This window comes from Acanthopagrus latus, chromosome 22 (assembly GCF_904848185.1).
Source record: "Acanthopagrus latus isolate v.2019 chromosome 22, fAcaLat1.1, whole genome shotgun sequence".
Lineage (NCBI taxonomy): Eukaryota > Metazoa > Chordata > Actinopteri > Spariformes > Sparidae > Acanthopagrus > Acanthopagrus latus.
The window spans coordinates 20576824-20589953 of NC_051060.1; the positions used below are offsets into that span (position 1 = coordinate 20576824).

Below are 13130 nucleotides of genomic sequence, written 5' to 3' on the forward strand. Positions count from 1 at the left end.
CTATGAAATATCTCTGTCTGGCATCGTATGAGTGCAACTTAAATTGTCTATGTTTTTGAGTTGCAGCAGAAAATCATTGTCACAAATGTACCTTACAAGGGCAAAACGACATTGTACTAAGAACAAATCTGACGTTAAATCACACAAGCAGAATATCACCTCCTGTAACCTCTCAGCTTCAGGGTCTGATATGAACAGATTTGATGGGGTGACTCTGGGTGAGAGAATGGACTTTTGTGGTACTGATTTTAACAATGAAGAAAGATCTAGTTCTGAGCAGACACGGCTTTTCACTAAGAGACCCAAATACCATCTAATAACTGGTTCAGATGTACTGCAGAGGAGCCATGTGCTAGGTCGAAGACTCATGTTTCATGGTCTAGCTAGTTCTCTGTCCCTTCCTCGCCATCCCTCATGTACACCTCTTCTCTCCCTTCCCCGCTATCTCTGCCCGTCTCTGCCTAAATCTGTTCTGCTCCAGCAGACTCTCTTCTTTAATCCTATCTGATGAGGACCCCAGTTGCCCCCCGCTCCCTCCCGCTCTACTGCATGGAGGAATGTATGCTAATGTGGCCCGAGTGCAAAAATGGAAATTAGACTACTCGCACTCTCGCAGCAGCCTGAGACAATGCAGCCGTAAAATGAAAAAGGAAAAAAAAAATAAAGGAAAGAAAAGTCGCAGCATTGTTCCACAACAAACCTCAAACTGGAAGATAAGAACTTGTCAAATTTGATCAGTGATGAATTATGCATCACTGGCCACTGAGTTTAAGCGTCGTGCTTTTTGATGAATCCCCTTTATCTCTTCATCTGTTTCAGCAATCACACCCTGCTGTCGAGGACTTTCTCTTTATGTACACTTTACATATGCGTGTGTGCATATGCGGCTTGTAATAACTCCACTGCCGCATGTATGTGTACTGTAGGTGTGTGTAAAGATAAGATACAGACTCTAAAAGTGATAAAGACACAGACAACAACTTTTTTTTTTGCATTTCTGATCCTCAGGGAAAAAAAACCCCCAGCATATTGTGAATTTAGATGCACGATGAATAAAAGCAGCTTGTAAACATCTCTTCTAGTGAAACCTTAGATGTAAGCAGATAAGAAAGCCTTATCACAGATGCCTCTCGATCTGGGCAAGTGTTTTGGGGAAAGAGCTGCTAACAGGATTACGTCTCGTGTGTTCACCTTTTACCAAGCAGACAGAGGAGCTTGATCGATATGTGACTAATGTGATCAGGGAGGGCTATCGCCCCTCGTCTTGTGCTTTCAATGAAACCCCATTAACCACGTGACGGTGGAGCTTCAGCACAATCTCTCTCCTCTCAACAGTGAGCCAGCCGACTCTGTGGGCACAATACGCTCCTGAAATGGGGTACATCTGATATCATCCGACGCCTCTCAATTTGAAAATTTGAATCCATAGTGGGGCTGGAAGGAAAATCAGCCGCATCGCTAACAGATCAAGGTTCTTGTCAGTAACAATTCAGCATGTCATCCTGGCTCGTTTTCATTTACCTACAGGACTGCAGGTAGCCTGAGCTGGGCATATCTCATTAAAATAGAGGAGAATGGCTCTGCCGTGTCTATTGTGCTCAGTAATTCCTTGGTGATGTATTCCTCCCCCATCTTGCCAATGTAACGTCGTTTCAGATCCCCCCCTTTTGCCTCTCCATTTTCTCCTTCTCTGGGAAAGAATCTGATTTCCCCCAAGTTAATGAAATTGTCACAGCACCTTATGAAATCGCCACCGTGTAAGCAATAACATCTGGCAAATAGATGGTGCATGTAATGTCCGCTGAGCCTCACTAGACACAACCCTGTTAATGAGTGGAGAGACGGAGTGACAGACAGACAGACAGACAGTGGGGGATGCAGACAGACAGAGTACATGACAGAAAGACAGACAGGTTTATGACTTGGAGAGACTTCGTGGAGCTCAGTGATCTCATAGAAATCCCTCCTCTGAACTATAAGTGTGGTTCAGTTTGTGTTGGAGGTTTGGTACCAGGAGCTGAGTGCGCAATGGGCTGATTACACACAGATTTCAGTCACGAACTCAGTGAGAACTGCAGGGCACATTTGTGCAATACTTAATTAGAATGAGGTATAAAGTAGGATGAATTGCACCAAAAAGTGGAACGGGGTAATTTGTTCTTGCAACATAGTCGGTGCTGAAAACTTTGTGATGTAGTGACAACAGGAGGTTGTGTTAAGTTTTGTTGCTATGTATTGAACAGAGCAAAGTTAGATTAAATTAGATGATAGGAAACAACTAATATGGTAACTTTGAATAAATATTCTATCTTGGAGGCTTTTTTGAAGGCAATGAGAGAAAAAAACAGTAAATAGATAAACTCTCATATTGACTAGAAGACAACGGTAAAAGTTGTACGTGTCTTTGCATAAAGGCGAGAACAGAGTGTGAGTGTGATGCATTAGATCTCGCCAGCCAAAAATTAGCAGAGTGAGTCACCCATCCTCCCAGAATTAATTGAAATTTTATTGAAACTTAATATGGCCAAGTGCAATATACAAATTGCAGAAGTTGGACATTTTCAATAAAGGTAAAATGTTTTGACAAGACAGCATCATAATGAGGTATTGTAAGGCTGCAGAGATTCGCTGGCTTATTCCTGTCCTTCAGTTGTAAGAAAACATGTTTGTTTGGTGCAGGCAACAAATGTCAAATGAGTTTCTTTTGTGATGCAAAAACATCCCTGTTAATTGTGAATTATTTGGCAATTGTAATATAAGTCAAAATAATCAGTGCCTGTATATAATCCTGTTTACAGTGCACTGTATATAATGCTCATAGCATGCAGTCCTTTCTATTTTGTATCTGTCGCTTCTATCTAAATCTTTTTTAGTATTTTTTAAGTCTTGTACTTATTGTATGTCTGTCTAACTGCTGCTGTAACAAGTGAATTTCCCCGACGTGGGATGAATAAAAGTCTAAAGTCTACAGTGTGATTGCTTTTTTACCACATCATGCAGCTTTGAAGCTTTCCACTGTTGCCATGGTTATTGACGTCCAAATCCGTCTTAGAATACTTCAGGGTTTGTTTTTTTTTTTTTTTTTTTTACTTTTTTGTGAATGGAAAGGGGACTTTTGTTGGCTATAAAAAGAGGAAAAAGGAAATTGAAGTTCCTCTATTGCGTTGAATTTTGTCTGAAAACTCACCCGTCATGCTGACTTTTGAGTTGATGTCTTCCTCTCCTGTCCTCATCCCTCGGTAGACTCTTAATTACAGTGATAGCATGAAAGCAAATAATGACTGCAAGTTTGAGGAGACATTGGTGTGTGCCTCTCCCCTCCACCCTCCCACAGAACCTTTAACTAGTTGCAGGAAATTCTCACTGAAGCTTCAAAGCTCGTCAAGTGGTACGTAGGACAGCCCTTGTCCTCTCTCATTCTCTTTGTTTCCCCCCAAAAATACTGAAGTGTCAGAACGGCTTGTGAGTCAACGGCACAAATTCACAGGTCAAAGTTATAACTTTAAAACTAATTAAAAGGCTGCACAACTTTAATTTTGGTCTGAATATTTTTCTAAATCCTGATGTGACTCTATCAGTGAGTGAGGATGTAGCGAGCAGCCTCATACTGATGGCTATAGGATACACTGGAGACTGTATGTGCTGTATAGTGATACTGTAAACATCTGCTGTATATGTGTGTGTGTGTGTGTGTGTGTGTTCCCTGTTAATGCATCGTATTAAACAGAACAGAGAGCGGCCCGGCTCCTCCGCGGCTCTGGCAGGCCTCTGACAGTTCGTGCTGGCTGCCCTCCCAACCTGCCCTTCCAACGGGGCGCCAGCTGGAACTGCCATCGCCACCGCTCCTCGGCAGCCACCGCCATCATCACCAGGGAGGCCGGCTGAGTGAAGACGGGGCGTTGAGGGAGAGAGAGAAGATGGGAGCTGCCAGCTTGCACCATCTTCACCCGCTCACTGAGATGTTAAATCTGTTGTCGGCCTCTCGTCGCCGGCGCGCCGATTTGTATGCAGACGGTGAGTGTTATTCATTGCAGAATGCCTCCTTAACCCATCCTCTCATCCGGGCGTGTGCTCACATCCCCAGCACCACACTGTTTTTAGAATCATTTATTATGACAATAGAACAATTCAGCGAGTGAAACACATTCAGGTGTCAATGCGGTCAGCCTCCTATAGCGAGAGTACTGCTGCTCCTGCTCTTTAATGAAGCCTAGTCTGAGCCGGATCAAGAGAGGAGGAGGAGGAGGAGGAGGAGAAGGAGGAGGAGAGGGGGAACTGATGTGATTATCTATTTATTAAGCAGCCCTCCTTGCGCTTTCTCATGTTCTTTGGCACCTGCATGTCCCATTAGAAGTGTTCGGTCAGCAGTGCTGAGGGCAGCACACCATAATTAGGCCCCCCACCACATATCACAGTTCTGCTTGGCTGTGCTCCCAAGAGACACGCTATCATGTCAACACACATACCCCAGACACGTGACCCCTCCCCCTTAACCCACGCATGCACGCGCGCACACACACACTCTACAGAGTAAAAATACACTCCCACACACTCGCAAACAAGCTCAAACATCGCCGCACATCTGCACTTTAAACCCACGATGCACCTCTGCTGCTGATTAATCTTCATGGACATGCTCTGATATTTCTGTCTGGTGTTACATGAAGTGAAGGTACATGTCATCCTATTAGCGCTTCTCATGTTAAAAGGAATCAAAGAATCAAAGTAATCAGTTTGTGAATAGTCACACTTGATTATGGTACAGGCTGTCAAGCTGCCAAATCCTACTGTAACAACTTTTGCCTTCGTACCCCCTTTATTCAGCCACCGGTGTCTGTTCTGATTTCACATCTATTAGCTACATGTAAGTCTACAGTGTTGGATGCCTGCCCAGCAATTAAGTGACAGCTTGGAAATGTGATGAATGATGATAGGAAGTAAGTACATGCTTACAGAGGGAAGACAGACATGATTGAATTCTATCATCCCACCTGATCCACCTCCAGATTTAGTTAATTTTAGTTTGTTTCAACATCCATGTTGTGTGGTATGTGTGCACGCTGCAACAACATCCAGATGAAGTGATGCGAAAAAAACAATGCTAGCTTAATCTGAGATGCAATTTGAATTAGCATCTCGGAAAAGATTAAATCTAATTTCCCAGTGAGCTCCGCAGGAAGATTTACAGTCCTGGGATCAGTGAGGATTCACCTGACGCTGACACGAATGTCTATTATCATGAAAATTACATCTCACTTGCTTGGACACAGTTGCAGCCAGCCACGGTAGACACAGAACACAGGGAATACAAGCTGAATGAGCAAAGTTTGTTGCTGAATTAAAAATTACTTTGCCTTTTTTTTTTTTTTTTTTCCCAGCTATACACACCAAAAAGCAGATCACATCCCAGGTGTTGCTTTGGGTGAAGATTTAGATTTCCAGACGTGGTCTGAGAGAAGATGCTGTGTGATGAGGTTTCAGCAGCCTCGCTTAACCGGTTCTCTGTTACTGTGGAGCGTACAACATCATGAATATTTGAGATGTTGGCTGAGCACATTAAAGCAGGCTCATGTGGCTCCTCCAAAAGCCCACTTTAACTGAAGGTTGAGTAAGGTAGATCTGCAAAAATCAGCAAACTCTGCCAGATTTCTGATAGTACATGAACAAAGGCATGGAAATGAGCACACCCATGCACTTGTTGTTTATCACTAATGCATGAATTGTATCACATACATATGGTATTTATGTTAAAATATTACTAGCAGTAGCTGTAGTATTCATTGGAGGTTATCCAAACTCAAATTGGTGTAACAAGGCTTTGACCAATGGTGTCACTGAGCTGAGTGTTGGAGCATAAATGAAGACAGTGTGTTAAATGAACAACGGTTTTCTTTAACCGTTCACTTTACAGCCAAGGTCCACAGATAGCAAAGCATGTCATGTAAGGAGAAAAAAAAAGGAGGGGATCTGGTCTATCCATCACCTGCCACAAAGTAAGCAGTATCTCACCTCTGAAATTTCATGACACATTGCAAAGTGACGATCCCCCCCAGGCTCTGTCTTCCTGGATACATTTTGGCTGCTGCTGTCACGCCAGTCCTGCAGCAGAGTTTGACTGATGTGAAGTCCAGACAGGCCGAGTATGTTGGTGTTTATCAGTTCACATTGATCCTGAAATCAGTCTCTCTTTGTGCAGGGAGATTTAAAAAAAAAAAAAAGGATGAATTTAGCAGTTTGAAGTTTATATTCCTTTAATTTATGTGTGAAAAGGCTAAAAGATTAAGAAGGGATGCATAATATGGACTTATTTCAGCTAATGGGATCATTGATGATTTCACTTTTTTTGTGTTTTAAAAAGTTTCAAATCTTTAGCTTTTGCACACCGGAGGGTAAGAAAGGCGACGACGGGTGATTTAATAATACATAGCTCTAATAGGATTTGTTGTTTTTGTTTTTTTTTCTCCTTCTCACTGAACCGTTGCAGAACACATTTTTTGAGACTGTAGTCGCATCGGTGACCACATGTTTGGCTGTCCAGTCTGCGCTGTGTGGCTCTACATAGTGCAGGAGTCGGACATCATGAGTGCCACAACAGTGTGCTCAGCTTCTTCTTCTTCTTCTCCTACTTGTCTTCCTCCTCCTCCTCCTTCTTGTTGATTCAGAGGTATCACAGTGTGTAGATTCGGCCCTTGTTACGTCAATGAAAGCAGTTTTGTTTAATAATATGTAATATGAGCTCTTTGAATAATGTCATTGCTGGTTGTTCATTATCTGGCCTGATATATATCACGTATCTCTAGATTAAAGCTGCTCCTGTTAATGTAATTATCAGTTATGATCCCACTGAGAATTATCACTCTACTCTGTAGGTCCCCACAGCTTTAAAGGGATAGTTTTGGTCTTTTGATTTGACCCTCAACTGTAAAACATTTGTATTCCTATGTACGGGCAGGTGGGACTTATTTAAGTTGGTGAAAAGACAGACTGGTACAATTTCACAGTACAAAGCCCTGCTGCCTGCCAGTGCTGCTGGCTGCTTCTCCACACCAGCGGCGAGATGACAGTCATCTACTGCACTGCAGGTAACACACTGACTCAGTATTAGTCCCTCATACAACCCCAAATCAAAAGACCAAAACTGTTACTCGAAGACTTGTTGTAATATCTTTCAGCTCATTGTTCAGTTTTTTTGTCGTCATTTAACTTGAGTTTTTGGCAACTAGCTGGTTGTAAAAAAACTGATACGACAGGAGCCAAAGAGCCAGATATACTTCTAAAAAGTTGTTGTTGGAATCGAAAAATAAAGCTGGAAGGAGAGAAAATATTTGACCTGGTGACCGGAAACTGCCTGCAAATTCCTGCTAATGTTGGTTTGCTAAAGGTTCGTCATATCATCTTTACCTTGCCGTGCTGCCCCGGAGTAGCCAAAATAGGTGATAAATTGGGGTTTTAGAATTAATTGAATGTTTCTGAACTGTTAACGAACCCTCAGAGCGAGATGTTGTGATCCAGTTGGAGCCAGTATTAGGTTTGTGACTCGTACGTGTGTCTGCTTCCATCGAAATGAGCATTAGGTGATAGATGGAAGAATCAGTGGCCCGGGATCTGAACCCGCCCGGGCCAGCTGGAGTCTGTCTGTGTGGAGTAAACATTTTCTCCTCTGAGTGTAGAGTTTGCCTCCCCCAGTCCAGACACATTCAGGTTAAGTGAAGTGGAAACAATAAATTAATGTAGGTGAGAATAGGGTGGTGTGTCTATATGTGTTAGCATTGTGATAGACTGGTGACCTGTTCAGGGATCAGGCTGCTGCCCCCGACCCTGGAGAGCAGAATGAGAAAATGTCGTCTGTATTGGCAACGAGTGGACGAAGAACAGCACATACAGAATAAAAGCTGAAAAGTATTATGTGTACACAGGCAAAGATTCTTTTTATTTACATTAGTAGTGTTGGTGCATATTATTCTTGTATTTTTCATTTTAAAAGGATAAATGCTTTGAATCAGTGTAGCTGACTTCTCTAAAGCTTTATAAAAACAGGTGAAATCAGCCTCTAGCACCCATGTGTGTACTGATATTTTCAAAATGATCTTTTGTTGGTGGTGGTACCTTTAATTCCAGAGTGAATGCTTGCCAGGCATAAACAGCAGCGTGCACTCATGTTTTTGTTTTAAGCCAATCGGGGGCTGGGAAAAAAAAGAAAGGAAAAAAAGAAAGAGACAATTTAAAGGACAACCGGGTGAGCAGATGGCAGAGCCATTATTACCCTACATCTGAACCGCGGTGCAAAATAGAAGAGCCAATGTAACACAGCGGCTGTTTCAAGCTTTGTTTGACCACTCGATTACTTTGTAAAGTGGGCACATCAGAAGGCAATGTTGGGTGAAAATAAGGGACACAACATGATGTGCCGCCGCCGCCGCCGCCGGAGAAACATTGTTTATCGGCCACTGATGATAGAAACATAAACACGACTCGGTTCGACGTGAAAAACAGACTCCAGTCTGCCGGAGGGACCGTGTTTATGTTGCATGTCACGAAAATAAAAAACAAATAATTAACATGGGTATGTTTTATGAAATACATACACTATACATTTTTCATGTTTCTCGTCACAAACATCAACTCCACGCTTCTCCCGTTTACGTGTGCTGACGTAAGAAGATGTGATTAGAATTCAGCTTTCACGGAAGTGAATCTCCAGCCCTGTAAATCAAATCTGCTGGCTTATGAAGGAGAGGCAACAACAATTTTGAGAGCAATATGCAATATTCATTGTTTATAAATAATTAATTTGTTTGCTCGCAACTCAGCCTAAAGTGATTGTGGCCCTTTTTCATTTGGTTGTATATCTATGGCAAACTCTGTCCTGCTGAATGGAGTGGCATTTGTATTTCATTCACACACACCACTTTACCCATACTTCATTGCTTTCTGCTGTCGCCCGCCGGCCCTACTGTGGTTTTCAGAAAGAGCTCTGATTCACAATGAGGCTTTCCTCACAGAATCAGGCAGAGGATCTGCTGCAGATAAAGAAAATAATTACACCCTAATGGTATCTTTCTTACGAAACACCCAATTATCTGCATGTGTTTGTACACTCACACAGGTACAAACAGTGATTACTAATGGCCCTTCGAGTGGTTGAGGTTGGACTGGTGTGTAATTTCGTGCTGATTCAAGGCCTGCAGAGATACAAACCAATACTTGAAGTTTACTTTTGAATAAGGATTTCCTCTCTGTCACTCTTTACCTGCAATTTTAAGAAGGGTTAGTAATGTAATTTACTGTCTGTCGAGTGCAATGTGTACCGCGTAATGAATGTACCCGAAATGAGATCAGTTCTGAAGATTTATTTTCCTGCCCCGGTGCAGCCAAGGACACGAAGGCTAACATGGGCTTCACTTTACCTTCTTTACCGAGAGATAATTACATTCTCAGACACCGAGCCAAGTAGCGCTGCATACTAAACTGGAAGTCACATTTTCTATGCAGTTGAAGGGGTTTAAATTGGGAGCCTGATTGTGCTTGCTTAGATCATGGTATTTGTGATTAGCACAGCAGTGGAAATGCACTGCAGTGTGTCACTGCCGCCATGAGAAAAAAACAAATCCGCTCAGTTTCTCATTATAATGCCAGTTCCACCCTTCAAGGTCTTTTTCTCTTCACAAAAGGACACTGTGATGGTGTTGTAAAACATGTACATATACGTGTGACGTTCTCAACATTATTCTTGAAAGTGCTTTCAGAGCCAGTACGCTTCAACATACTTGGCAAATGCAACTAATTTTGATACATTTTTCAAAACGTTCATCAAAACAATGACATAGTTACAACCATCATTTCTTGACATTTATGTTGTAATAGCAAGAAAAAACGAAACATTTTTATAATTTAAATTTTGATATGTATTCGTATAAGACAAGAAACAGAGGTATCACTTTATTTTTGACATTTTATGCTGCATGTTTAAGCAGAAGCATACCATTATGTTGTTGTCTGAAACTATTAAGACACTGTGTTATAACACTCCATGAAATCTCTAATTCAGAGTCTCAACTCACAAGTTTTGTTGCAGGAGGTTTATTGACCCCTTTTGTTGGTTTTTATTAGTCTGTCGCTGTGGCGGAAATTATTATTTTGACTACTGCTCTTGTTTTAATAACTCCAAAACAAATATTTCAGGATAGTGTGATGCATTTAATCCACCCAAACAGATTAACAAAAAAGATAAGAGGTTTAGGAATACGGGCATACCTTCGCAGAGACACGTGGGAGCCCAGCTGTCGTCCTTGAGAGGTTGTCTTACAAGACACAGTGTCCTTGAGTTGGCGGGTTGATAATAAAGAAGGAAGTTGGTCTCCTTGACAGTGAATAGCACTGTTGAAGAGATTCCCACAATGCACTAGGAAAATGAATTTGACCTTGTGAATGGCGGCACCAGAGGCTTTCTTTGGCCAGACTTCCTCTACATGTTGTGAAGAAACTAAATTTGGGTAATTGTAAACACTGCACACCTGCAATGTGGGGGGTCTAACAGTGGCTACAGTTCTGCCAAGCAGTCCATATGATGAATGAATTTTCTCCATCTCTGTGCCAATAACTAAAAATGTGTGTCTGCCTACATGTTATGGTGGCCCTGCTGTGCTCCAGTCTGGAGCTGCTGATCCAGTGAAGTGTTACACCCAGAGAGCTTCTGCTGTTAGCTGTCCAGATGTCATCTGTGCTGCAAACGAAGTCGACCTCTCACGGTGCGGCCCTCGGATTTGATCCCATCGCTGCATATTCTCTGTCGAGGTAGCCGGCCAACGTCTTTCTCCGTGGCAGCTTGAAATGGCCCTCCATGCGTATTTTCTACACAGCGCATTGAAGTGAGGGTGAAGAATGAGATTGAAACTGTGGAAATAGGTAACATCTCCTCTGTGATGCACCCAGCAATGAGCTTGTGTTGCTCTCGTCCACTCCAGCTCTGAATTCCAGTTTCTCTTGTTTAGCAGGAGCACATGCATCACTGGCTGCAGAGTCCTTCCTGTCAGCGTCACTTTTTTTTTTCCTCATTTCTTTTTCTGAAATGCTTCAATGAATTAGATGTCGTATCATTAGTGATTGAAAGCATTTTGCTGCTCGCACGTTAACAATGGATGACAGTATTCCTGTGCATCTTTGACTGAGACAAACTAAAAATAATGAGACGACTTGTTGAAAGTAAGCCTCTCTCTCTCTTTCTCTCTTTCTCTCTTTCTCTCACTCTCAGCCTCCAGCCTTCGTTTAGCTTTTTGGCTGGCAGCCAACATGACCTAGCGCGCGTACATGTCATCATAGGATAGCTCAATTATTGCAAGAAACAAAAGCAAATCTCAGTCTGGCAACACAGTAACACAGCATTACTTGGATTTAGGGCTGTCAAAAGTGACCAGTGTTGACGATAATGGTGATATTTAAGATTAACATATTGGGTTATTAATGCACATACAGCATGCATGTACGATAATACTGGAGTTGTGTTGTTAAAGCTAAATGATCACGGCGCTGGAAATATTTTCTCTCTCCTTGTTAACTGTTAGGCAGTGTCAAAGAAGTGGGAGAGAGCTTGGGCTTCAGGTCAGTTAACACTGTTTGAGTCAGTGGAGGAGAAAAGAAAAGCAAGTGGCAGCAAACATTAGTGCATCACAGTGTGTCACACACAAACTCTCTGTCTCCTGTTCCCGGCAGTGGATCCTGTTTGATTTGACATTGTATTGATGGCAGATGTTTGGGGCTTTTTTCTCTCTGAATTCCATGTGAAAGTCCAGTGAAAACCTGATATTTTGACCTTCTTCTTGGTTTACTGACTGTAGAATTAGGACTGTTTTTATCTCTTGCAATACTCTTGCCTGTTTAAAGAAATAATAGCGTAAAGGATTTGTATTTGTATAAAGGGTTGATAATTTACTGATCATACATCTGTTCCAGATGCTTCTTACAAGTTACAGTTGTTGTTTAATACATTCTGAAGACGTCAAAATGTGGCCTGTATCTTATAAACCATTAATTTGAGATAGGTTTTTAATAAATACCCAGCAGGATGGGTTTTACAGAATGTTACCGAAAAACACTGACACGAGAAATAAATGATTCAATATTATCATAACTGAGCAGATTGTGTTTGAGCAATCTGCTGTTCCTGTGACAACAATGTGTAGAAAAAAATCTGCTGCAGCATGTTTTCTTTTAGATTCATCCTCCGATCATCTTCAAATGTCCATTTATCTGATTTCCTGCGTTATAACCTTTCTGAAGTGAACCAGCACACTGTGTACGATGTCAAACATTGGGCCATTTATTTAGTGAAGTAAGATCACACAGTTTATTTAGAAGTCATGCTAAGTATATGCTGTCTCACCAATATAGCCCTGAGAGAATCAATCTGAGTCGGGGCAAATCACTCGGGACAGCAGCTGATCAATAAGCCAATAGGAAGTCCCCTTGTGTTAAAAATGGACAACTGCAGTACAGTTCAATTAGTAGAGACAAAAGGTTTTTTCTAGATGCACGGTGTAGACAGATGAGTAAACTGAGCCTTTAATCAGATTGTAGTGCTGCAGTTAATGTTAAGGAGTAAAGTCGATCGTTTTGAGTCACAAACCGACAGTTTTCAGCTTTGCACCTTTCACACGGCGCTTGCAAGTTTTACAAAGGCTTGAAATGTGAAGGTAACTTCACACCACTTCAATGGATTTGTTGACAATTCAACCTCTGTGGAGACCGACCCCCGATATCACACTGGGGACCATCACAAAGGGCTGCGGTTTTCTGGATTCCGACGGCATCTTGATACCAGCTGACACAAACCGCTGCACCTCATTGTGAAATCTACCTCTTTTCACCCCAGTTATGTGTGTAAATAGTGCCGACAGGCTTCCTGCTGCCATGAATACCGAGAGTGTCAAAGTGCCGCTACCCAGGGAAAAAACGGGGAGGGGGGGGGGTGTCTGAGGAAACATTTGTAGAATAGAAACATGCGTCATGCCTGTCAGAGCTGCCTTTTGTCTTTTTCTGTCTGGCTAAAACCTGTCTCAGCACGAGATCTAACACTAGTCCATGTTGAAAGAGCGTGCTGAAGATGCTGCTTCCCTCGACAGAAAATTAAACAC

General features: G+C 42.2%; 1 protein-coding gene across 13 annotated transcripts in view; it reads left to right on the plus strand.

Moving 5' to 3' along the window:
- Positions 1-13130, plus strand: part of LOC119012389 (MAM domain-containing glycosylphosphatidylinositol anchor protein 2-like) — a 254941-nt gene that overhangs the window by 60262 nt on the left and 181549 nt on the right. For 4 of the 13 annotated variants that reach the window (XM_037086154.1, XM_037086158.1, XM_037086153.1 and 1 more), the window contains one exon: positions 3728-4014. The exons of the other annotated variants lie outside the window; for them this stretch is intronic. In XM_037086154.1, the coding sequence (XP_036942049.1) occupies positions 3918-4014 (97 nt within the window). In that variant the 5' untranslated portion in view covers positions 3728-3917. The remainder of the gene's footprint in view (positions 1-3727; positions 4015-13130) is intronic. 13 annotated transcript variants of the gene reach the window in all.